We start from the raw sequence: 22,670 nt of genomic DNA, 5'->3' as shown, positions 1-22,670 counted from the left end.
GGCAGTCTGAGAACCGCCCTGGAGAGAGGCAAGCTTTTAACCATCCTTGCTCGCCAGGATCCTGTCAAGGCTTGTAGACCCTGAGCCTGCCCACCAGGGTCTGGGAGGCCCTCACCTCGCCATTGAGGAAGCAGTAGAGGATGGCCACCACAAAACCCTGGGGAGGAAGAGGACAGCAGAGGTGAGGCAAAGGGACTTCAGGCACTCCCAGCCCCACCCGGCCCACCCCACTTCCCTACAGCCCGTCCACCACCAGCCCCAGCACTGAGCACAAAGGGGGTCACAACGTATGACAAGGAAAAGACTGGAATCCGGGACCCACGGCAGCCCCAGGTGAATTCCTCTGGCCCATGTTCATACCTGGAAAGACCCCACGACAAGTTCGAAGACCATTTTCACCTGGGCCTTAAAGTTGTCAGGGAAGAAGGCAAACATGACATAGTGAACTCCAAACAGGGGGATGAGCAGAAGTGTGGACTTGGCCAGCCTCCTGGGGACAGGGAGAGGCAGGGCGTGGGTATGTATAGCCACACGGGTAGATGGGCGTGGGCATACCAAATGCTGATAGTGACCAGATCCTGTGAGGACAAACAGTGGCTGCCCCCACCCCCATGGCATGCTCACTCTACCCCTGTCCCCTGTCTGTCAGTGTTCCTGCCCGTCTGTCCCCCTACCTCCTTGCCTGGGGAAAGCACATGAGAGAATTAAACTCCCTTCTTTCTCCTCCTTTTGGAGGAAGGCCACTGAGGAAGATGCCGCTCTAAGTTATGTAAGACTCAGGAGGCAAGACTTCCCAGTGGGTCCCTCTCCTCCTGGTTCTGTGTCCCCAGCTGAAGAGTGAGGCAATGTCACGCTTCGGGGATGCTATCTCCTCGGAAGTGCTGTGGGTGTCTCCAAGGACATCCGCTCCTAGGAATGGAGTCTTCCCAGCTCCAGGGCTGGCCACATGTGCCCGCTGTGCAGGAGGATGAGGAGCACTCAGTGTTATGCCTGCACATCAGGTCAGTATGTGCAGCCTTGAGACTCCTGCTCTTCTGCTGTGGCCCTGTCCCTGGGGGTTGCCATTTTCCCTGAGTCTGCATCCCTCCCGCATCTCACAGCAGTACAGAGTCCTGCTCCAAAAGACCAGCTTGTCTTTCTGCTGCTCTGGTGCCAGTGGGGCCAGCACTCCCTCTAAGCATTCCTATGGCCCTCCACTGTGTACACTCAACAGACCTCACAGCTGGTCCAGGCGGTGAGGGCCATGGTTTCCTGATGCCCTGGCAGGGATCAGGTCATGGTGGATGTGAATGGGGTAGAAACGTGATTGCCCCTGCCTCTCCTACCTTGGTCCTGAGATCCCACCCCCTGCAGGTGCACCCTAGCCCTCCCCTCCTTTTTTGGACCTGGCTCCCAGCCACACCTCTTTGGCCATGAACCCATCCCATACTCAGAGGCTGACAGATGGAGGCTTTCTTTAAATTGAAAGTGGGAACTGACAGCCCCTCCTTGGGGATCGCCAGCTCCAGCTCCCCCTTCTGTCTATGACAGCTGTTCCTTTCCATCTCACCCACACAGACCTGGCCACGACCAGTTTGGGTTCTGTCCCCCAGATTCTAGCCCTGGACTTCTGGGAGACAAGGTTGCTGAGGTAAAGGACACCCGTGCGTGCGGGACAGGACCGCTGCCTCTCCTCTCCGCAGTGGGTAAGCCCTGCACGTCTCCTTCTGGAGAGGAGAGGGATGTGCTGCCCACGCAGCCTGCTGGGGACAGAATGCTGTCACACCAGGAATGGGAGGAAGCGTCAGCCTCAGGCCTGACAGTCACAGGGTTCCAGAACGGAATCCCAAATCCAGCAGTTCGTGACTCTCTAGTGGGGTGTCTTCCAACCACAGCTGAGATTTCCCCTAACAGAGGCCAGTTTAAGAACATCTAGGATCCCAGGACCGGATGGCCCTTGTGGGATTGTCAGGCTTAGCTGGCCTGCATGGCGGGTCTGTTCTCAACTGCCACTGTGAATGAGAAGGTTCTACGGGCCTTTGCATGGGTGCCCTAGTCGTGAGTTGTGTTCCCTCCACTTGCCCATTAGCTCTGTGCCCCTCACGGGAACAGCAGCCTCCTTCCAAGCAATGAATTATGGCCCTTGCAACGGTTAATATCAGTTGTCAACGGGACTTAGAATCATGGAGGAGACAAACCTCTAGGCATGTCTGAGAGGGGATTTCTGGATGGGGTTGAGGTGGGAAGACCCACCCTGACTATTGGTGGTACCGTCCCATGGGCTGGGCTCCCAGACTGAATAAAAAGGAGAAAAGTGAGCTGAGTGCCAGGGTTCATCTCTCACTTCAAGACTGGATGCAGGATGACTAGCTGCCTTACGCTTCTGCAGCCCTGTCCCCGCCATGATGGATGGTACCCTTGAAGCGTGAGCTAAAGCATGGTTTTTAATTGCTTCCTTAAATTGCCTGTCAGGCTTTTTGTTACAGCAATGAGGAAAGAAAATGCCTCCTCTCTTCCCACCCGTAGTGGCATACCCCAACCTTGGAGGCTGAGGAAGTTTGTATCTGTCTTTTGTACAGTTGGGATCATTTTACTGAGGATCCTGAGTGTGACAAGGGCTGAGGCATGGAGACCTCTCAGCCTGTGCCTTGCCCGATCTCTGCAAGGATGTGATTATTATCACTGGGGAGTACTGAACATGGTTGCCTCCATATGGAGTGAGATCTCCCAGGACATCCCTTGCTAGGCATCTGTTGTATCCCTTTCTCTACCAGGTACAGGTCAGACTGAATACAGTGTGTGAGGCAGGCACAGGGTTTCCACTCCGTTCAACCTCCCTGGGGCAGCAGTGTGAACTTGAAAGACACTGAGTATCAGGAGCGCAGAGGTAGGTGCGGAGGGCTTGGTGACGGGCATGGGATGCTGAGCCTGGCTCTGGGTAAGGGTAGGTGTGTGAGGGTAAGGGTAGGTGTGTGAGGTGATGTGTAGGGGTGTTCTGAGGACCCAGGATGGAAACTTGGAGCTGGGGTGCTGGGCCCACACTTACGAGTACGGGCTGCTATCGTTCTTCCCAATGTCGGGTGGCCGCAGTTTCTGAACCAGGATTCGGATGATGCAGATAAACAGGATGAAGTTCACCTGTTGAATGAGAGACCCCCAATGTCGGTCATTTAGAGAGAGGAAGCTGGGGTGGGTTGTTTTCTCCCCCAGTGCTCTGCCACCCTTCCACAGTACCTCTTGGCGGCTCTTCCCTTTGAGGCAAATCATCTGCGACTCTTGTTTGCATCCCTGAGATCCCACCCTCCAACCTACCTGTTCTAGAGGGAGAGCTGGAAGCAGGGGTGGGTGATGGACACCTGAGGTTCCTTTCTGACCTAAACCCTCATTTCCTGTGTGTTCTGAGGTTGGTTGCCTACTCTGGGCTCAGTGGTGAGAAGAAGGCTTACCAAGATGGAGATGAGGATGGGGGCCTTTATGATCCACCACAGTGAGGAGTTGATGATGGTGTCCCAGCACCTGAACATAGAGATTTGGGTGAGAGAAGTCCTCGGCCTGAGAGTAACCCATCCCCCAGGTGTCTCTGGCTCTGCCCCCAAGCCCAGAATCTGCTACTCCCCAGCCTCTTACTTTGGGCACGATGCTGTGGTCTGTCTACCTGCCAAACCTTGTCAGCGGCATCATACCCAGGGACTCTGACCCCAAATGACAGCAGCCAGAGGGAAGGGAGGGGACTGAAGCTCACCCGAAATCCTCAAAATGGATCCTGACAATTGTCCATATCATGATGAACACACTGGGCACTCCTGTGAGGGCCAAGGGATAAAAGGAAGAGAAGGAAACAGGAGCAGAGAGCACAGGGAGAGGATTTGGAGGAAGAACCGAAGAGAAGGAGGGAGAAAGAAGGGTGGAAACTTAGGGCTTCTTCCGTAAGTGCGCAAGTTGTTCACGGTATAGAGACTCTCTAAGAGTTAATGACGCTATATATGCCCGAGCATCTGTGACCACTTAGACAGATTTTTTCCCCCTTTATGATTTTGACCCCTTATAGATTGACAGTAGCCCTATGTGTCAGGATCAGAAAGGGGGAATAGATGCTTTCGTTTAGGCTCTGCACTGTAAAGCAGCCAAAGGAGGCTGGGAGGGGCCCCAGGCTCACACACTCTGGGGACATTCATGAGTGTCGGTGGAGAGACTCATAAGCAGACTAGGGTTGTACCCTCCCACCTCCCAGGGAGCTTCCCCAGCCTTGCCCCCTCCCTGGTACCATACCCCAGCCGATGAGTATGTACCCCCAGAAGTACTTCCTCTCAGAGAAGAAGGAGACGGCCAGCAGGGTGTATAGGTAGAGGCCCTCGACCAGCAGCCAGAAGAAGTTGGCCATGACACAATACTGGAAGAAAACCACTGCTGCCTTGCAGCCCACCTGTGGGGAGGAGCAGAGGGAGGTTCAGGGGTGGCAGGTTCCTTGCTACCTAACCTCTGGTAGTGGGGGGACAAACACAGTTGTGCCTGGCCAACTTGGATGCTGTCAGTTCCCAATCAGGCTCTTTAGACGTGCACAGTGGGTTTTCCTGTGACCTTGACCTTATATCCTTGGGCACTTTGGGCTGAGTTGATAATTTAAGTTATCCATCTGTCAGTGTGTCTGTACGTCTTCTGGCTACGGATCCCAGTGTCTCTGGGCATGCCCAATCCTCAGTGTGAGGCTGGCTGCACGTGTCTGAGAATAGCCATGGATGCAGTCCAACACAAAATGGTAAGCTTGTTTAAAATGTTAGGGCTTTTTTTTTTTTTTGGTCATATTTTTGGTAACTGCATTTTGAGGTTCTCCAACACGAACTTGACTGGTAATGACGTGGTGTCACAATATCAAAAGGTTCCTGTCGGCCTACCCACCTGTCCCCTTTTCAGACATTTGTCTATTTGTGCTTGAGTGAGTTTTCAGTTAATCTCAAACTGTAACCAGGCTGGTCTAGAACTCACTAGGTAGCCCTGGCTGCCTTCCAGCTCACAGTTACACCTCATCCTTCTGCATCTGGGGTTATAGGTGTGAGCTACCATGCCTGGCCATCTATCCATTTATTGACCTCCCCACTCATGACAACTTGGCCATCCATTTACCACCGAGGCATCCATTCATCAACTATATCTGCTCATCCATCAACCACCCACTCACTTAAGCTGTCTCCACACCCACTCACCTAAGCTGTCTCCACATCCACTCACCTAAGCTGTCTCTCCACTCACCCACGTAGCACCCATTTATCCATTCATTTGTCCATCCACTTTTGAGCCAGCCCAGGACTCACACAGCCCTGCCTATGCAACCACTTCCCTGCTCCCTCCAACGGCCCTGCCTTCATTCTTCTCTCCATAATGTTCTCTGCTCACCACGCCCCTTCCCCTCCTCACAGCCTGCCCACTGCTCCCTGCGCCCTGTCCTCCAGTGAGTACTGGGAGAGCTAGGAGCTCCCTGACCATATGTGTGGGTTGAGGCTTTGGAGGGGACCCAGAGACAGTGTAGAGAAGGCTGAAGGGAGGGCGGGACAGGTGTGCTGGCTATTTTCCTGCCAACTTGGCCCAAGCCTCTGTCTGTTTGGAAGGAGAAACCTCAATTGATAGTGTCCCCACCAATCCGGCCTGTGTGTAGGGCATTTTCTGGATTCATGACTGAATCAGTTCACCATAGCGGTGCCATCCCCAGGCAGATGGTCAAAGGCACTATAAGAAGGCAGACAGGGCAAGCCGTGAGGAGCAAACCAGTAAGTAGCTTTCTGCCATGGTCTCTGCTTCTGTTCCTGCCCTGACTTCCCTGGATGATGGGCTGTGAGCTATGCAATGAGATGACCCTTTCCCTCCTAATTGCTTTTGGTCGTGGTGTTTATCACAGCGAGGAGGAAAGGTAGGGCACACTCTTCTTCCTGGGGGCCATATGAGCTGGTGAATGATAGCCCAGGCAGGTGAGGACAACAGGAGATCTGTGAGCCATGGAGCAGAGTGATCAAGGACTCAGAGTGGTCTAGTTGACATAACCTGAGTGAAGGTCTCCTCACAGAAACGCTCACTCATTCCACAGCTTCAAGTCACCCTCTCATGGGCACCGTTTATCTTCCACTCTCCCTGAACACAGAACCTGGGCTGCCTCCCCTCCCGCTGAGGCCTTTATCTGTGAGGCATCCTTATGTGAGGCCTTCTCTCTCCTGCCTAGGACTGGAAAGTCCTTTCCTGGATCACACTCTAGTCTCTCCAGAGGCAGGCTGGCCCTATCAGCTTTACAAGCTCTCTGGAGGTTGCAGGCCTCTCTCTGGTCTTCTCTTGGCCCCAGTTTGTGGAGTCACCCTGGGCTTTTCTCCCCACTTGAGATCCCATTATCCTGGCAATCCCACTACTGATCTGGAAGCAGTGTACTGCCTCTCTGGGCTCACTCAGAGGCCACGCGTCCTTAGAACACAGTGTAGAAGTCCCTCGTCAAGCCATGTCCTAGGAGGGAGTCCTTTCAGTTCCATAGACACTATGGTCATTATTAATATTGTCAACTTGACGGAAGCTGGCAGACCCCAGGGCATGACTGAGAGGGAGTTCTCAGATTTTGTTAATTTGGAGGTGGCCAGCTCCAAATGGTCCCATGGGCTGGGGACCCAGGCTGAATAAAAAGGAGAAAGCAAGCTGATCACCAGTGTTCATCTCTCTCTCTCTGCTTCCCGACTGTGGGTGCCATGTGACCCACTGCCTCACCGAGCCTGCCTTCACGTCTTCCCACCATGTTGGGCTGCCGCTCACACCATGAGCCAACAAAACCTGTTTCCTTCCACTGTACTTGTCAGACATCTTGCCACAACAATTAAAAAAAAATACAGAGACAGACTCTCCAGTTACTGGCAACACTCCTCGGAGGGTCTCTGAGCCCCTCCTGACCCTAGGAAAGCCCAGGACAGGGCTGAGGGAAGCAGGCAGCAGGAGCAGGTAGGGAAGGACAGTGGTGAGGGAGCAACATCCTGGCTGTAGGGGACAGAGGGCTGGGCTGGAAGGAATGTGGGGAGGACTTATACAGATGGGGAAACTGAGGCAGGGAGCTGCCTGAGGTCAGATCAGAAACTCATGATGAGGCACTGGGCACTGACTATGAAGAACCCACTTGCATTTCTTACCAACAAATATATGAACCTCCAAATGGCCTTTCAGAAGCCTGAAAGGAGAGCACAGTCTTGACAAGTGGTCAAGGTGAGTGTGGTTCTGTCCTTAAGGAGAGAGGAGGGGCAGGGAGGAGGAGGGGAGGGGGAGGGAAGAAGAGGGGGAGGGAGAAGGAGAAGAGGGAGAAGGAGTGGAGGAGGAAGAAGAGGGGTAGGAGGAGGGGGATAAATAGGAGAAAGATGAGGAGCAAAAGCACAAGGAGTCAGGTGGTCCTCACCGAGGCCTCGGAACAGTGGTCCATCTCCCCGCTGTTGAAGAGGGCCATGTCTTTGATGAAGACGGCAGTGGCCCTCAGGATGAAGGACATGAAGAGATGCATGTGGATGTAGTTTCGGGTACAGTGCAGCTTCCTGCAAGAGGCAGGTACGTCTGGGATGCAGAGAGGCCTGGGACCACCCCTTCCTGGCTGACATGGTGCCTTAGGCAAGGTGATGAGAGGAGATGTGGCCTCCAGGTTACAGGCCCGCCTCCAAGGTGACGCACGCCCAGTCCCCAGCCTCCTGTGCAGGTTCTACTGTCAGAGGCAGGCCACATCTTGGCCACCTGCTGTGAGGGTTGGGATGGCTGACCTAGCAGAGGCAAGAGCAGAGACTGAGCTGCCTGGGGCTGGGCCTCACCTGAACAGGCTCAAGATAGCCATGGCAACCAGGAGGCTGGCAAGGGACAAGCTGTAGCCGATGGTGTAGCCGGTCTTCACGGCATTGTAGAACTCAGTCTGCTGCTGCTGTGGGGAGGCAGGCAAGGGTCTTGGGTAGGCGTACAAGGGGTGTGGGGATCTCAAAATGAGGGCTGTTGATGGGGATGGACTAGCTATATGCGGTGCCTGCTGCCCCTGCCTAACTTAAGGAAGATGTGCTTAGGACTCTCAAGAGCAGCTGAGTGGTAATCACTAAGCCCCGATTTTCATGGACTAACGGACACCGTGTCCAGAGGGTAATAGGAGGTGAACGGATTTTTTTTTCTGCTGTGCATGATGGATGTCAGCACGGGAAAGAGAGGAGACCCACAACTCTAACCTGTCAATCACTCATTTTTTAAAATAGAATTTTGAGAGTTTCCCTGTATAGCCCAGGCTAGCCTCAAACTCTAGATCCCAAGTGCTGGGATTACAGTTATAAAGAGGCAAACCAGCTTGGGGGTTAGTCCAGGCTAGCCTCAAACTCATGATCTTCTTCCCCAGCCTCCCGAGTGCTGGCATTACAGATGTAGAGAGGCAAACCAGCTTGGGGGTTCTATTTCAGTTTTGGCTCCTCAGGGGCTAGCTCGCCTTGGGTGTGATCCTCATGAAAAGCCCTGTGCATACCCTGTTAGAGGAGCCAGGGGATGGGTCTTGGGCAATGTGAACTTAAGGAGAGTGGATCCCAGGATTTACAGAGGCACATGGCCACCTCACCTCATCCAGACTAGATGCCCTGTCATTCAGGCCGCAGGCAACGTGGTAGGGGCCAGGCTCCAGTTGTGACCAGCCTTCTTCAGTGCAGCTGCGGCTGATGTTATAGCCTGGAAGCAGGCGACAGGGTGAAGAGACAGACTAGAATGAAGAGACACTGGGTCTAGAGCTAGGAGGCCGACCAGGGCTGTCTTGTTCTGTCCATGGTGCTGCCCGGCTCCTGCTCCATAACCCTTGAGGTGAAGAGAAGCTCCTGCAGGGCTGCTGGGGCCCCTGCTGTCCGGATGAGAGACTTAGCAGACGTCACTGCAATTCCACTTTGCAAAACAGAATTTGGCTCTTTTTTTTTTTTTTTTTAGCTCAAACGCAGAGGCAGAAAGACTCTGGTCTGTGTACATAGTCACCACCTGTCCAGCACCAACTGAAGGCACAGACGGATGAGCGACTTAGTCATGCGAACAGAAAGGTATCACGCTCTACACTTGTCAGAGAACATTAGGAACATGTGGGGCCATGGATTTACTAAGTCCATGTTAGAAGAGCCGGGCAAGAGATTGTCAAACACAGCAGAACCATGAAGGGTGTGAAAAACTCCCTCACCTGAACCCTGTGAAGAATGGGACACCTAACTCTACGGTGGCCACACTGACCTGCCATCTGACCAGTGTATATGTCGGGGGACAAAGAATCCCTTACTTCCCTGGGACTGCCCCTCAGCATGTTCCCTACTGCTCAGCATGACCTACTCGAATTCCCATCTATCCGTCTGTCCACTCATCGACTTGTCTGTCTGTCCATCCATCTGTACCTGGTTCCGTGTCTTGCCTCAATGGTACCTCTGCCAGACTGGGTGCCGTGTCTGGGCTCTGAACCTCAGTCTGCCAACTGGGGTCCTTATGAACTCATCAAACTACAGGATTTTCTTTTTGCATCTGTCAGCTCTGCCCTTAATTGGAGTCTCTGTCTTGAGAATTTGGGGATTGCAGATGTGCTCCAAGTGTCTGTGTTTACAGGGTGCTGAGGATCTGAACTGTGGGCTCCTTTTGCATGCACAGAAAGAGTTTTGTCCAGCCTTCCTGCAGGCATTTTATCCAGCCACAGTAGAATACTTCTTTCTAATCCTCTGATTTTGTTTTTATCTCCCATAGGAAACAAGGATCTTTGTAGGGATGCATGCTTTCTTCAGCCCTGTTTCCCCAAAGCACAGCAGTGGGGGTGGGCATCAACCTTTATCCACTCTTACAAATGAACTTCTTGGGATGGAAGGCCAACTGCATATACTTTCCTTCGCACTCTCCCCATAGATCCAGTCACTAGTCCTAGGCTCCTGTTTCTGTCTATCAGCCTCAGAGCTGGACCCATGGAGTATGGCTGCACAGGCTGCTCACTTCACAAGGTCATCTGGCCATTGGGTACTGAGGGCTCAGATATCCACACTCAGGTACACTCTGGGGCAAGGATGGTTGTGCCTATGGAAGAGCTAGCTTGTTCACACCCCCTCAAGTCCTCATCTCAGAGAGCATCAGGGGCTGCTCCATCCCTTCCTTCCTCCCAGGAACTCTGCCCATTTATTATACATTTGTTTACTGTCTCACTTAAAGGTGTCTCCAGCTAACTCTGAGGATCCCAGAGGGCAGATGCGTGGCAGTTTTCAAAGTCCCTTCCCACTGTTTGTGGAGCACAGCTTGGTGTGAGGGACGCCATCGCATTCATACAGATTGAATGTGGTCTAGAGGTCTTACATCTGAATGTTTGATCAAATAGACCATGACAAGATGTGTAAGCAAAGCCGTGTGATGGTTTCCTGGGGCCCCTAAGGTCATCTGTTCCAGGCCTTGACAGACTGAGTCACAACCAAGACAACAAGAACACGGGAGCCATAACTCAATCAGACCTGCCCGTCAATCAGTTATCAATTACTGAGCAAATATTTAGTGAGCCCTTCCCACATGCTTATCTCTATGTGAAGAGCTAATCAAATCCCACAACTCTTCTCCGGACCCAATACCATTCTTGGCCATGAAGCCCACAGTTTTCTCTAGCCCCTTGGCCAGCTTTCTCACTTCCTTAAGTGGCAAGGCCCCCTAGCTGGCCCCATTCACAGCTTCTGGCTTTCAGCCCAGGGCTCTTACCGTGAACTGGGGAAAAGAGCTGAAAGATGAGAGGGCAGTCCAGGACTACCACCTGGCCCCAAGGGGTTGTTGGCCAGCAGGTGAGGTTGTCCCACATCTTGCTGCAGCCTGTGGGGTGAAGGCAGAGGGCACGTGTCATCAAATGAGCATAGTGAGGACTCTCTTCCTCCTCTTCTCCTTAGAGGGGCCTCTGTCTGAGCGGAGGCCATGCCTGCTCGGAGGATGCACAGGTCCTGTTCCGACAGGAAGGAAAGAGTGTGCTCTCTTCATAAGGGATACAGCCTCCCTACATGGCATCATTTATTTGTTTATTTTAGATGGCGTCTTGTGTAGCCCAGGCTGGCCCTAAGGGAGACCTTGAACGTCTAGTCCTCCTGTTTCTGTCTCCTATTGAGATTACAGGTGTGCACCACGATGCCCAGTTTATATGGTGCTGGGGATTAAACCCAGGACTTGTCATGCACACTAACTGCCAACTGAGCTACTTCCCCATTTGATGGACAAGCAGCAGAGATGCGAGGCAGGGAGCCTAGCTGGTTCTGCCCGATGGGAAACCGTCTCTCATTCTGGATGAGCTACTGAGCACCTGTATGGTTCTTTTGAATGACAGGAGCTAAGGCTCTGGCATCCAAATCCTTGGAGCAGTGGCTTTAGTTCTGTGGAGTGTTCCGGGAAAGCTGTCACAGAGGAGAGGGAGCACTGCCTGCACTTCGCTTTGTTCTGAACTTTAACTCGGGTTGGTTGAAGTTTCAGAAGCCGTGTCACCTGCTGCGGTGCCTGTGGCATCTGAGTCAGAGAGGAGCATGGCTTAGACTTCAGTCTACGTTTACAGCTCTCTCGTTCCCAGAGCTTGTATTTATAGGCACAACCTTCAGACCGTCCCCTCTTATCTTTTACTGCCATCACGCCTGCACATGCACATGGCATTTGATTATAAAGCACTCTCCTTTCTGCGCTTTCTTTTATAGAGCGTCATATATATTTCCAGCAGCACAATGAGTGGCCTTCATTTTTTTACAGTCTGTAAGAAAACAGACATTTAGATTTCAAAATCTTATATTACCAAATTACCGGCAGCACTTTTTAAGCAATTCAGTCCCACAGTTTGAGATTTCTCGACACAAACAAGGCTATTAATCCACATTCAAAAAAAAAAGCAAGATCCATCCCAAGAGGCTCTGTTAGAGACTGTCACTGTTTAAAAACACGAGTGTGCACCATTTGAATTTTGTTTTATAATAGTAAAGGCAGTGCTGGAGATGTTTGCTGTAGAATTCTAGGTACAGCGGAGCATACTGGTTGGCAGCTGGCTCTTCACAGAGCTGGCAAAGCATTGCAGTCTGGCGGCGAGTGAAGATTCAGTAGTGTTTGAGACTGGCTTGTGAGGATGCCAAGGGGTGTTTCTAAAAAAAAATGGGTGCCCCAGTGGTGAGATGACTCCTCTGGACCCATCTCTTGAGGGTATAGGTTTCTTCACAATGTTGCCAGCCTTCTGGGTGCCCCAGTGGTGAGATGACTCCTCTGGACCCATCTCTTGAGGGTGTAAGTTTCTTCACAATGCTGCCAGCCTTACAGATTTGCTCAGGAAACCCAACCCCAGAGTCAAAGTCAATGCCAGCTGGGCCAAGCCCAGACCAGCCCAGGTCCGAAGGTTCATAAGTTCTCAAGAAGGGGGCCTGGGAAGAGGAGGTGAAGGAATGCACCCACTTAGGGGGAGAGCAGGCTCTCAGTGCTGTGGTCATGTGGCAGTCAAGGAAGGGAGTGAGGTGGGAGGTGGCGGGGCCCCCCTTTGCTGCAGCAGTCGGGTGGCACCTGCACTGAAGGCTAATGCCCCCGCCCTCACATTAACATTTCCCCCAAGTCCCTCCGGAGTCCCACAGTTTGCTTTGGCTAGTGGTCCATCTTCTGCTGGAGGACATACAGGAGCCCCTCAGGCCAGGCAAATCTGCTCACGATTTCTGATCTGTTTCAATTAACATCAGTAAGCACTAGCTTTGGAATGCGGCAACATTGTTTCCGCCTCTAAAGCAGTAGCTTATATAACCAGTCCATTTCACAGATGAGGAAACGGAGGCAACAGGATGAGGTGTGGCAAGTCTCTTGCCTGTTCACACATTCCTCTCCTGGTTTGCAGGGCTCGGTAGCATTTCTCTGGGAATTTGGCTGCCACTGGACTTTATGTACCCTTGATGACAGTGCCGGGCACACCCTGTTTTGCAGGCCAGCTATTGTGTCTGGGTCTCCGCCAGGCCTTGGGCTTTCCGAGCTGCCAGCCTGAACTGAAGAGTTGTGTGTGTGTGTGTGTGTGTGTGTGTGTGTGTGTGTGTGTGTGTGTGGTTGGGGGGGCGCTGCTGGGTCCTGTGCTCAGCTCCACCAGAGGTGGGAAAGAATAGAAGGGGCTGGGCTCTGCCCTGTGGGGAGGCTGCATTTCCCCTCAAAGAAGTGCAGAACAGCCAACGGCATGCTGTGAACTGGTCCTGGACCCAGGTCAGCAAGCAGGCAGGGAACCAAGAAAAGAGGCCCACGGAGTGTAGATTGGGAGGCTCCTTGCAGGGAGGTTCCTCAGGGCTGGTTTGCTGGGGCAGCTGGGATGGGACGCCATGGAGTAATGACAGTCAAGCAAATGCTTGGTTTCTAGAAATGACTGTGAGTCTGGGAGATTTCCCCACTCAGGGCTAGGACCCCAATAGGAAAACCCAACTAAGCTGCTGAGATGAGGAATGGAGAGGCAGGCTGGCACAAAGCTCCAGTGAGTCAATTTTATAGATTCTCCTACATACAATGACATATACTCACACGTATTCTCAGGCATACCGAGCCCAGGCATCCATGCAAATCTACATGCATGGGCATAGGAAGGCAGGCCACCACGTGAGTAGATGGAGTGACACAAATGCACAGACTGGACACACGCTGGTGCACCCACTCACGGACAGGCAGGGACACTGCACACCTGTCACATCCTGATTTAAACAGATACAGGCTTCTGTCTTACAGAGACACTCAGGCAGGCAGAGGGATAGACTCCGCAAGGAGGGGCATGGCCTCAGGGAGACTCAGCCTCAGGGAGACTCGGCCAGGAGTGCCCACCTGCATCCATGCGAATCTCAGCAGCAGTCAGGGCAGACACGCAGTTTGCACACCTATGCCTGCCCTCTTCCAGGTCCCAATCTGGTTGCTGTGTATGGGGCATTGGCACTCCACAGGCACCCTGTGCCAGCAGTGACCTCATTGGGATCATGAGTGTGGCCAGTCCCTGCTCTGGGGACCGGTTTGGAGAGAAACTGCAATGGAGCCCAGGGTCTGGAGTCTGAGCTTCTTGGGCATCATCCATGATCTTGAGGCCCGTTGAGGCCAGTCTGCAGCCTGGCATCACAGGGTGGGGCATACGGGCAGTAGGCAGGTCTAGTCACCCACTGACCCAGACCTCAGTCTCAGGGAAACAGGAGTTAGGGGGCCATCCTGCCATAAAGTGTGGCTCAGGCCAGGCTCATCTGTGAGACTATGTACCAGAATCCACTCATGAGCACAGGAGGTCTGTGCACCAGGGCTAAGGAGGGGCCCCAAAAGCTTACGTAACAGCTTCAGCGTGCTGTGGGGAGCCAGGAGCCAGCAAGCTGGACAGGTGCGCCCTGCTTCCATTATGTAACCGTAAGCCCAGCCTGGGAGATGACCTGGAATGGAGGCCCAGCTGCCTAACTGTCTCTGCCCCACCATGCTAACTCTCTCCCAGTAAGGTGAGCCTCCGAGCCTCCCAGCCCCTCTGCTTCCCTAGACCTGACAACGGTTCAGGTTTGCTAAACCCTGGGTCACCAAGCCAAGTAGACAGAGCTCTCTCTCATTTGTCCTGATGGGCTGCTGCAGGGTCTGGCCGATTGGTCTCTTCTAAGCTCTGGGTAAGTCAGGGGTTGAGGAAGTTGACTTGGGGTGCCCCCATGGTGGGTGAAGGAGAGCCTTGGGCTGATGGAAACCACCAGTCTCATCACGAAAAGCCTTTACTATCAGAAGCTTCTGTCTTCCTCCTTGGGTAGCCCAGCAGCCCAGCAGCCATGGCTGGACCCTTAAAGACCTTTCCCAGATAAGAGCTGGGAATTCCCCAGATGTGGATGGGGTCAGGAAGGTGTGGTGGCCTTGTGGCCCTTCTGCTATGTCTGGGGCCGAGAGCTCTGGCGTATGACCTGTGCCCTCAATCCCCATCGGGCTGGCTATTGTGGGAGCCACATGCTTTGGACTGGGCTTGTGACCTGTGGGGACTTGGGACTCCTCCACTCGCACTCATCTCACCTGTGGTTTCGTTCTCCAGCTGGGCCTCCTCCAGGCACTGCTGACGTTGTATCTCAATCATCTGCAGGTACTCACACTCCTGGTGCGGGCTGGCTGCCCGGCTGCCCTGAGGACAAAGCAGGCAGAAGGTGTCAGCCTCAACCACAGACCTGAGGAACAGGGGGCGAGCTGGGTCAGCCAAGGTTGAACCAGCTCTCAGCTGGGGGATCTGAGTTCCACACTAGATGTCTACTCTGGCCAAGGTGGACATCTTAGCCTCTTACTGAATCCCAACCCCAACCCAGTCTATAACCCATCCTAGGCCCCAATGAACACTTATCCCGGTTCTAATTTATACCCTACAAAAGCCCCAGGCCGGGCATCATTCCAAACCCATACTGTCTGTACCTTTACCTCAGCCCTAAACAGCACCCTGATCCCAGCCTGTGTGGTCCACATGTTCTCACCGGACCCCAGCTTTTGCCTTGAAGACCCTTTGAGGACTCTTGGCTCCCAAGCAGTGCTACTGCTGTAAGGATTCTGACCCTGGAAAGAGCATTTCCCTAGAGTCTTGAGCTGATCACTAGGCTCTGCCGCTCTGGCCCTGCCTCAGTCTCCCTGCATGGGTGGGCCCTTGCTGGTGATGCTGTGATAGGACGTTGGAGACCAGCTTCCGGCTCCCGGGGCCAAGCCCAGACAGAACGAATGAGCCTGGCTGCAGCAACTCCTTCACGGAAGGAAGATGCTCAGTCTCTCTCATGAAGATGGGGAAGCTGATCCTTCTTGCCAGGCCTCACAGTCTCCTTCACCATAGGAAAAAAAAAAAAAAAACAAACTAAAATGGATTCCATGACAACCAGGGAGGTGAAAGCAAGTAAGGGGGGGAAGGGGCTCACAAGAAATCTGCAGACCACAAGCCACTTCCCGAGCCTCTGCAAAGTTAAGAGAGATGATAGAGAAGCCATGATTGTCCACTGCCCTCCAGCAGGTCCTGACCCAGAAGCAGGGTGAGAAGGGCAGACATCATGACAAGACATGGCACTGGGGTAGATATGAGTCTGAGTAGTGGCGGTCGGGGACCAAGGGGAAAATGTCAGGCCTTGGGGGGTCATGGGTGTGGAGGAGGTAAGGGCCTCTGTGGATGAGCAGTTGGGCTGGGACAGCTTAGGTCTGCCTCTGACATTAGGAAGTGGCTGCAGTTCTTGACAATGCTCTGTCAGTTTCCTCTTGTCTGCCTGGGTGAGCTTGCACCAGCGCCCTAGGTAAAGCTCCAGCGACCTCAGGGTTAGAGATTGGGTCTGCCTTGCCATGCTCATTCCTGGGCCTCAGGTCCCATGCTGCCACGCCCCAACTCAATGCCTTGCTAAAGTAACACAGACGTGAGGGCGTCCCTGCATTTCCTCCCTCTAAGGGGACCTCCTGGCTGGCAGCATCAAAGAACACAGAACTGGACCAGTGGTCTATGTGAGTCAACAGCGGTGACTGACCTGCACCCAGGCAGCAGGGCGCCCTCCACTAGCACCAAAAAAGAGAAAGGTCCCTTCCACCACAACAGGTCTCCTGTTCCTGCGAGCCTTGTCATTTTCCAGGCCACCAGTGGTCCAACTAGTCCTCTGGTTGTCCTAGCCCAGATCCCATGGGCAGTCCCTGCCACCCACACCTCACTTGTCCAGGCCTGGATGTCATACCAGCCAACGCAGGTACCCAGCCAACTGGAGCCTAGACATGCACTGCTGCTAAGTCCTTTAAACTTGGCGTACGGAAAGTAGTGTGGTGCTCTCATGGAGCACTGTTCAGCAGAACCGCTTAAAGACGCCAAAGGCAGTTTGCAGGAGACCCTGTGCCTCTGTATCCTCTTAGGAATCTCATGCCCCACCTTTTCAGTTAGAATACTTGGAGCGGTGTGGCTTCAGGATCTGTGACTAGCTCATCCCCAGGAGTGGGGCATACGGTAGTTTGGAAAGAGGAGGTCAGGCTGGCCGGCCAGCTCTTCCCATCACCATGCTGCTTTGTTTGGTGTCTTCCTGGGCACCAGACTACCAACAGCTGGATGTCTCATCCCAGACTCTCAGGGTCCTTCTCACATTGTCACCTGGGTCACTGCGCAGTGTCTTGAAAGCGGGACAGTCCGCGTGGATACCAGCTATGTTTGTACACATGCGGCACGCACAAGCTTGCCAAGGTTCTCATTTGGGAAGACACCCCTCCCCCACCCCACTCTGTCCCTGCTCCTGATGAACCCTCTTGCAGAAGATTGGTGTGACCAAGGCTTAAGTCAGCCAGTATTCCCAGCCTCAGCGCCTGGCACCCAGCCCAAGCCAGGCTCTTCTGAGGCAGAAGGCTCACACGCCTGGGACTTTGGATTAAGCTAGGCAAGTAGGTTTAATTCTCCCCACTGGATTGGAAAAACCTCAAAGGATCAGAGGCTGGGGCTTCTGTGGTGATGTCCTTGACAAACAGAACATGAAGAGGAGGCCGCTGGGGTGGGCAGGATGGACTCGGAGAAAACCCAGAGCTGCTTGGCAGGGAAGGAGGGCCATGTCTGAAACCAGATCTTCCCACAACACTAGCCAATAGCCTTGTTTATGGCTCAAGCTAGTTAATTTTCCTATCCCAGGAACCCAATGTGTCCATTCTTGCAGTGTGAAGACAGAACAGTGGATGCCCCTCACTCTTAGGCTCCCTCTTAAGCCAGAGAAATGGCCATAAAGACTACAAACTGGTACTCCATACATATGTGGAAGAACAGAGCCAGGCCAGCTCCCTCTGGCCCTTACCACTGAGGAACTCAGGCAGACCTTGATCTCCTCTCCCATTTTTTATCCTTTTTCTAAGCATCTACATGTACACATACATGCATATATACATGCATATATACATTTATATGTACATACACATGTATATGTGTATGTATACACACATAGTGTGTGTGTGTGTGTGTGTGTGTGTGTACATGTGCACAAATGTGTGGATATGTATACAGAGACCAGAGATTAGCTTTAGGTACTGTTCTTCAAGTATCATCTACCTTATTTTTTGAGACAGGGGCTTCATTGGCCTAGAACATGCCAGACTGGGTTGGGTGTCTTGCAAGTCCCAAGGATCCACACATCTCTGACTCCCTAGCATTAAGATTTCAAATTTCTGCTAGCCACTCAGTTTTTGTCTTCTTCTTCTTCCCTCCTTCCCTTCTTCCCTCCCTCCTTCCCTTCCTTCCTTCCTTTCTTTCTTCCTTCCTTCCTTCCTTCCTTCTTCCTTCCTTCCTCTATTCCTATTGCCTGTTTCTTCCTCTATTTTTAACATGGTATGCAGGGATCAAACTCAATTACTGTGCTTACATGGTAAGTAGGTTACCAACAACCATCTCCCCAGAAGTTCCTTTTTGAGTCACTGTGGGGCACCTAGTTCTTAGCCACTTCTGCCTCCTACTCTTAAATAGGATTCTGGCTGGCATCATGCAACTGTCCCTCCAGGAGCACTACCCTAGAGCATGGTTTTGGGTCAGGGAGAGGAGAGGGGCATGGATCCAGGAGTCCCCAGGGTAATCCTGAATTCTGAAGAGCTGTGAACCACAAAGACGTATGGTCTCCAGTAGTTCAACTGTCTTTGCCAAAATTTAGTTGAGAAAATACCCTTGTCTGGAGGAATGTAGAGGAAACAGTGACCCAGAGAGGGACCTGAGGTCACCCAGTAAGTCATATCCCTAGATAGGACCCAAGTCTCTGACCCTAGTCTGTGTAGCATCAATCCTTTGACAGAGATTTGCCTTTGGCCATCTGGTCAACCATGGCCCTTGGGAGTTGGAGCCAGGGCAGCTCCCTCTGGCCCTTATCACTGAGGAATTCAGGCAGACCTTGGACTTCCTCTCCCATTTCCTTTTTCCAAACATCTTCATTATCCTTCTTGACTTCAGACACACAGTGGACACTGGAAAATTCCTTGGCCAAATCAGCCAAGCTTGCTTTTCACTGGATGAGCTCCAGGGTGGGATCTAGGTAGAGAGTGAGCATCAGGGTGGATGGCAGAGACAGTTTATACAGAATGAGGAAGAGTTAGACAATAAGGGGTGGTCAGCATCCCAGGGTACACACAGGCAGGCAGACATGAAATCCCCATGTTGGAGGTTGCCAGAAGCCTTGTGTAGATACGGCGAGGAGTTCCAGGAATATCTTGTGAGGAGTCATGGAGATGAGTTGGGTTAGACTTGGGAAGGGCCTAGAATGCCAGTTTTGAAGTATGAGCGTTGACTCCTGGGCTATGGAGACCCTCAAAGATGTGGTCCAGAAGGATGAGGGTACGGGGCACACACTGCAAAGACCTGTCACACTATAGGTGGTTGGATACAGGGAAACGAGAGTCTTTTGGAAGACCGGTGGCCTCTGAAGGGAGTATGAGGTAGATCATGAGGTAGATCGAGACAGGGAAAGTCTGCTGTCTGCAGAATTCTAAACTCTAAGAATCACTATGAATGGCTTCTGCTGTTGTGACCTATTAGAGAATTTGGGACCATCAAAGGAGATGGGAATCAGCAGCAGCTGGTAGGACATCTGGTCCTATTTGATGTCTTCCTATTGCATTAGCCCTATATAGAAGCCATCACACATTCTACTATCCATTTACATGTCCTCCATCCCCCCAAACCCAAGATCACACAACACATGATAAGCGTAGAGAGACCCTGATGTCCGGAGGAAGGGAGAAGCTCTGTAGAAGAGTAAATAAAGCCCCATTTTCTTGCTGAGGGCATGAGAAGGCCTGGCAGAAAGATGGGAAGGTGTGGTAAGTTAACCTGTGTGGTTGCCACACCAATACATGCATGCAAGCACACACACATACACCACAATTCCCACCTCCCCCACAAACACACATATATGCATACACCATACACACACATAAACACACATATGCACACACCATACACATACCATATACATAACCCCCCACACCATACACACACCATATACACACACCATACACACACATATACACACACATACACACAAACACACATACTATACTCACGTATACACACACACAAACATACAATACACACATACCATACACACACAAACACACACAAGCATACACACCATGCTCACGCACACACACACAAACATACAATACGCATACAAACTATACACCCCCCCACAAACACACATGCTATATACACACCATATACACATCCATACACATAGATACACACACCATACACACGCTATATACATACCCCCTCACACACACACATCATACACACACATACATACATAAGCACACACACCATACTCACACATACACACACACAAACATACAATACACACACATACACACAAACATACAATACACACACATACACACAAACATACAATACACACACATACATACAACACACACACAAACATACAATACATACACATACACACACAAACATACAGTACACACACACACACACATACACACACACACACACACACACCAGTTTGCTGAGCTGCTACTTTAGATCTGTACATTTTTCTAATTAAACAAAAAGTCTTTGTAAGCATGGACCCAGCCCTGCCTCCTGATGAGGAAGCAGTCTTGAGGAGGTGGCAGAGCCTTGTGAGGACCGTAGATTCTGGGTCAGACAGGTGGCCACTACATGGATGAGTGACTGGGTGATTTATCCAAACACATCTGCACCTGTCTCCCAAAACACTAGTTCCCAACAGCACGACCCTATCATGTCTGCCTCCACATGCTGAGGACCCACGCCTCACGGTGGAAGATGCCGTGAGCAGGTAGCAGTTATGACAGAAGCTCTATCCCAGTTCCCAGGCCAGGCCAGGCTTGCCCCTGTCATATGCCTTTCAAATGCGCAGGCAGTCTGAACGCCCTACCACTGCCAAGTGGTATCCGAAACCAAACATGGAGAATTTCTGGGTCGCCTGTTCTCTACCTCTAGCACATCTGATTTCTTTTCCCTTCCTGGTATTCCATGCCTCTCCTCCAAGAACATGAATCTTCCCTCTCTGCTAATCCACATTCTGTGAATCATGGCTCCTCCTGAGAAGAGCTGCATGCTCAGAGTGAGAAAAGTAACTTGAACTGGTGTGTGTTCATGCCACACACACACACACACACACACATGCATGTGCAAAATGGAAACTGTGGTGCTTAAGGGAGGTTGGAGAACGTTTAAATATAGGAATGAGGGAGACAGAGGAAAGCAGAGAAACCAGGCTACAGAGCTGCATTTTGGGGTTAAAAAACTTCCCAGGGGATTGTAGAGATGCCCACACCTGTGAAGTATTTGCTGAGTGAGCATGAGGGTCCTGAGTTTGGATCCTTAGCACCCAGGTAAAAGCTACGTACAGTGGTGCACATCTGGCTAGCCAGCCCAGGCATTTACCCAAGGAAACAAAATGAATGCTCCTACACAAACTTTTCTGTGAATGCATATGGCCACTGATTTACAATGGTGCTAATCTGGAAACCATACCGGCAATCCTCCTGCCTCAGCCTCCTGAGTGCTGAGATTACAAGCGAGTGTCACCATGCCCAGCTCATTTTAAACTCATTTTAAATCCATGCCCCACACAGAGGCTCTTATTTGTTTTTGACAGGGGCTGGTTGTGGATCCAGAGCTCAGCTCTGCCTTCTGACTCTCTTGCCTCGGCCTCCTCTGTGCAAAGATTACGTGTGTGTCTCCATGCCCAGCTCTGTTCAACGACAACAACACTACTACACACAGGCAGGCAGGCAGGCAGGCAGGCAGACAGACAGCACACACTTTCAAGAAAGGGTTCTCATAATTGCTGGAATCTCAGCCCAGCCAACCTGTCCCATCTCAGTACACTTGTTGGGAAGTTTCCTCTGGGGCAGAAAACCTTTCAGGGAGCATGTTCCGTTTACAGCTCCTGTTGTCCTGGGCACCCCTGGAGAAGAGGGACCAGGATCTGTGGATGCTGCCGATATTGATATTTATCACCTGCAGAATGCTGTGTACCAACCACCCAAGGAGCTCAAGCCTGCAAGTCTTCGATTAACAGATGCCAGCCTGTGGACTCATCCCCTCCCCCAGTGACCTGTTATGCAGGAAGAACTTGTTTTTGAAGGTAGCTAGGAGGAGGCACTTCCTGAGAGATGCGGATCTTAGACTCTTGAGCCACATAAGATAGAAGGCATAGAGGGCTGGTTCCGCCCCATGCTTACTGCCAACGCACCTCACGCTCATCCCAAATGCCGACTAGCTAGCTATCTGACCCTGTCAGTCAGATAGAGAGTCATGGCAACAAGACGACCCTCTGAAGATGCCACTGTTGTCCTGTGGTGCTTAAGGGAGGTTGGAGAACGTTTAAATATAGGAATGAGGGAGACTAGTATTAGGTGTGACTAGAATATCGTAGCACACAGGAAAGGGGTCTTGGATTTTAGAGATGCATTTTGAACCAAGGAGTTAAAGGTCAACATTCCTCTAATTGACTCAAATATATTCTAGCCAAAATAAACAAATGATGTAAATATTAAACGTTGAAAATAGCCAATGTACGGATTTCTGAGTTCGAAGCCAGCCTGGTCTACAGATTGAGTTCCAGGACAGCCAGGGCTACACAGAGAAACCCTGTCTCGGAAAAACAAAAAACAAAAACAACAACAAAAAAGAAAGAAAGGAAGAAAGGAAGGAAGGAAGGAAGGAAGGGAGGAAGGAAGGAAGAAAGAAAGAAAGAAAGAAAGAAAGA

The 22,670-nt window shown here is 51.8% G+C and overlaps 1 protein-coding gene across 4 annotated transcripts in view; it reads right to left on the bottom strand.

Moving 5' to 3' along the window:
• Vipr1 (vasoactive intestinal peptide receptor 1) overlaps positions 1-22,670 on the bottom strand; it is a 30,696-nt gene that overhangs the window by 3,949 nt on the left and 4,077 nt on the right. Inside the window, exons 1-12 of one of the 4 annotated variants that reach the window (XM_031344548.1) lie at positions 18,809-19,376; positions 14,977-15,082; positions 10,693-10,800; positions 8,564-8,670; positions 7,788-7,894; positions 7,388-7,520; positions 4,249-4,402; positions 3,722-3,782; positions 3,426-3,495; positions 3,026-3,117; positions 361-490; positions 116-157 (exon numbers count right to left, since the gene is read on the bottom strand). In XM_031344548.1, coding sequence (XP_031200408.1) covers positions 116-157; positions 361-490; positions 3,026-3,117; positions 3,426-3,495; positions 3,722-3,782; positions 4,249-4,402; positions 7,388-7,520; positions 7,788-7,894; positions 8,564-8,670; positions 10,693-10,800; positions 14,977-15,082; positions 18,809-18,850 — 1,152 coding nt within the window. In that variant the 5' untranslated portion in view covers positions 18,851-19,376. Of the gene's footprint in view, positions 1-115; positions 158-360; positions 491-3,025; positions 3,118-3,425; positions 3,496-3,721; positions 3,783-4,248; positions 4,403-7,387; positions 7,521-7,787; positions 7,895-8,563; positions 8,671-10,692; positions 10,801-14,976; positions 15,083-18,808; positions 19,377-22,670 lie in introns of those variants that run through there. The other 3 variants (XM_031344545.1, XM_031344547.1, XM_031344546.1) reach the window with 3 other exon arrangements.

This window comes from Mastomys coucha, unplaced genomic scaffold (assembly GCF_008632895.1).
Source record: "Mastomys coucha isolate ucsf_1 unplaced genomic scaffold, UCSF_Mcou_1 pScaffold23, whole genome shotgun sequence".
Taxonomy (NCBI): Eukaryota; Metazoa; Chordata; class Mammalia; order Rodentia; family Muridae; genus Mastomys; species Mastomys coucha.
The sequence above is the reverse complement of the archived record's forward strand: the minus strand, read 5'-3'. Positions and strand labels throughout refer to the sequence as shown.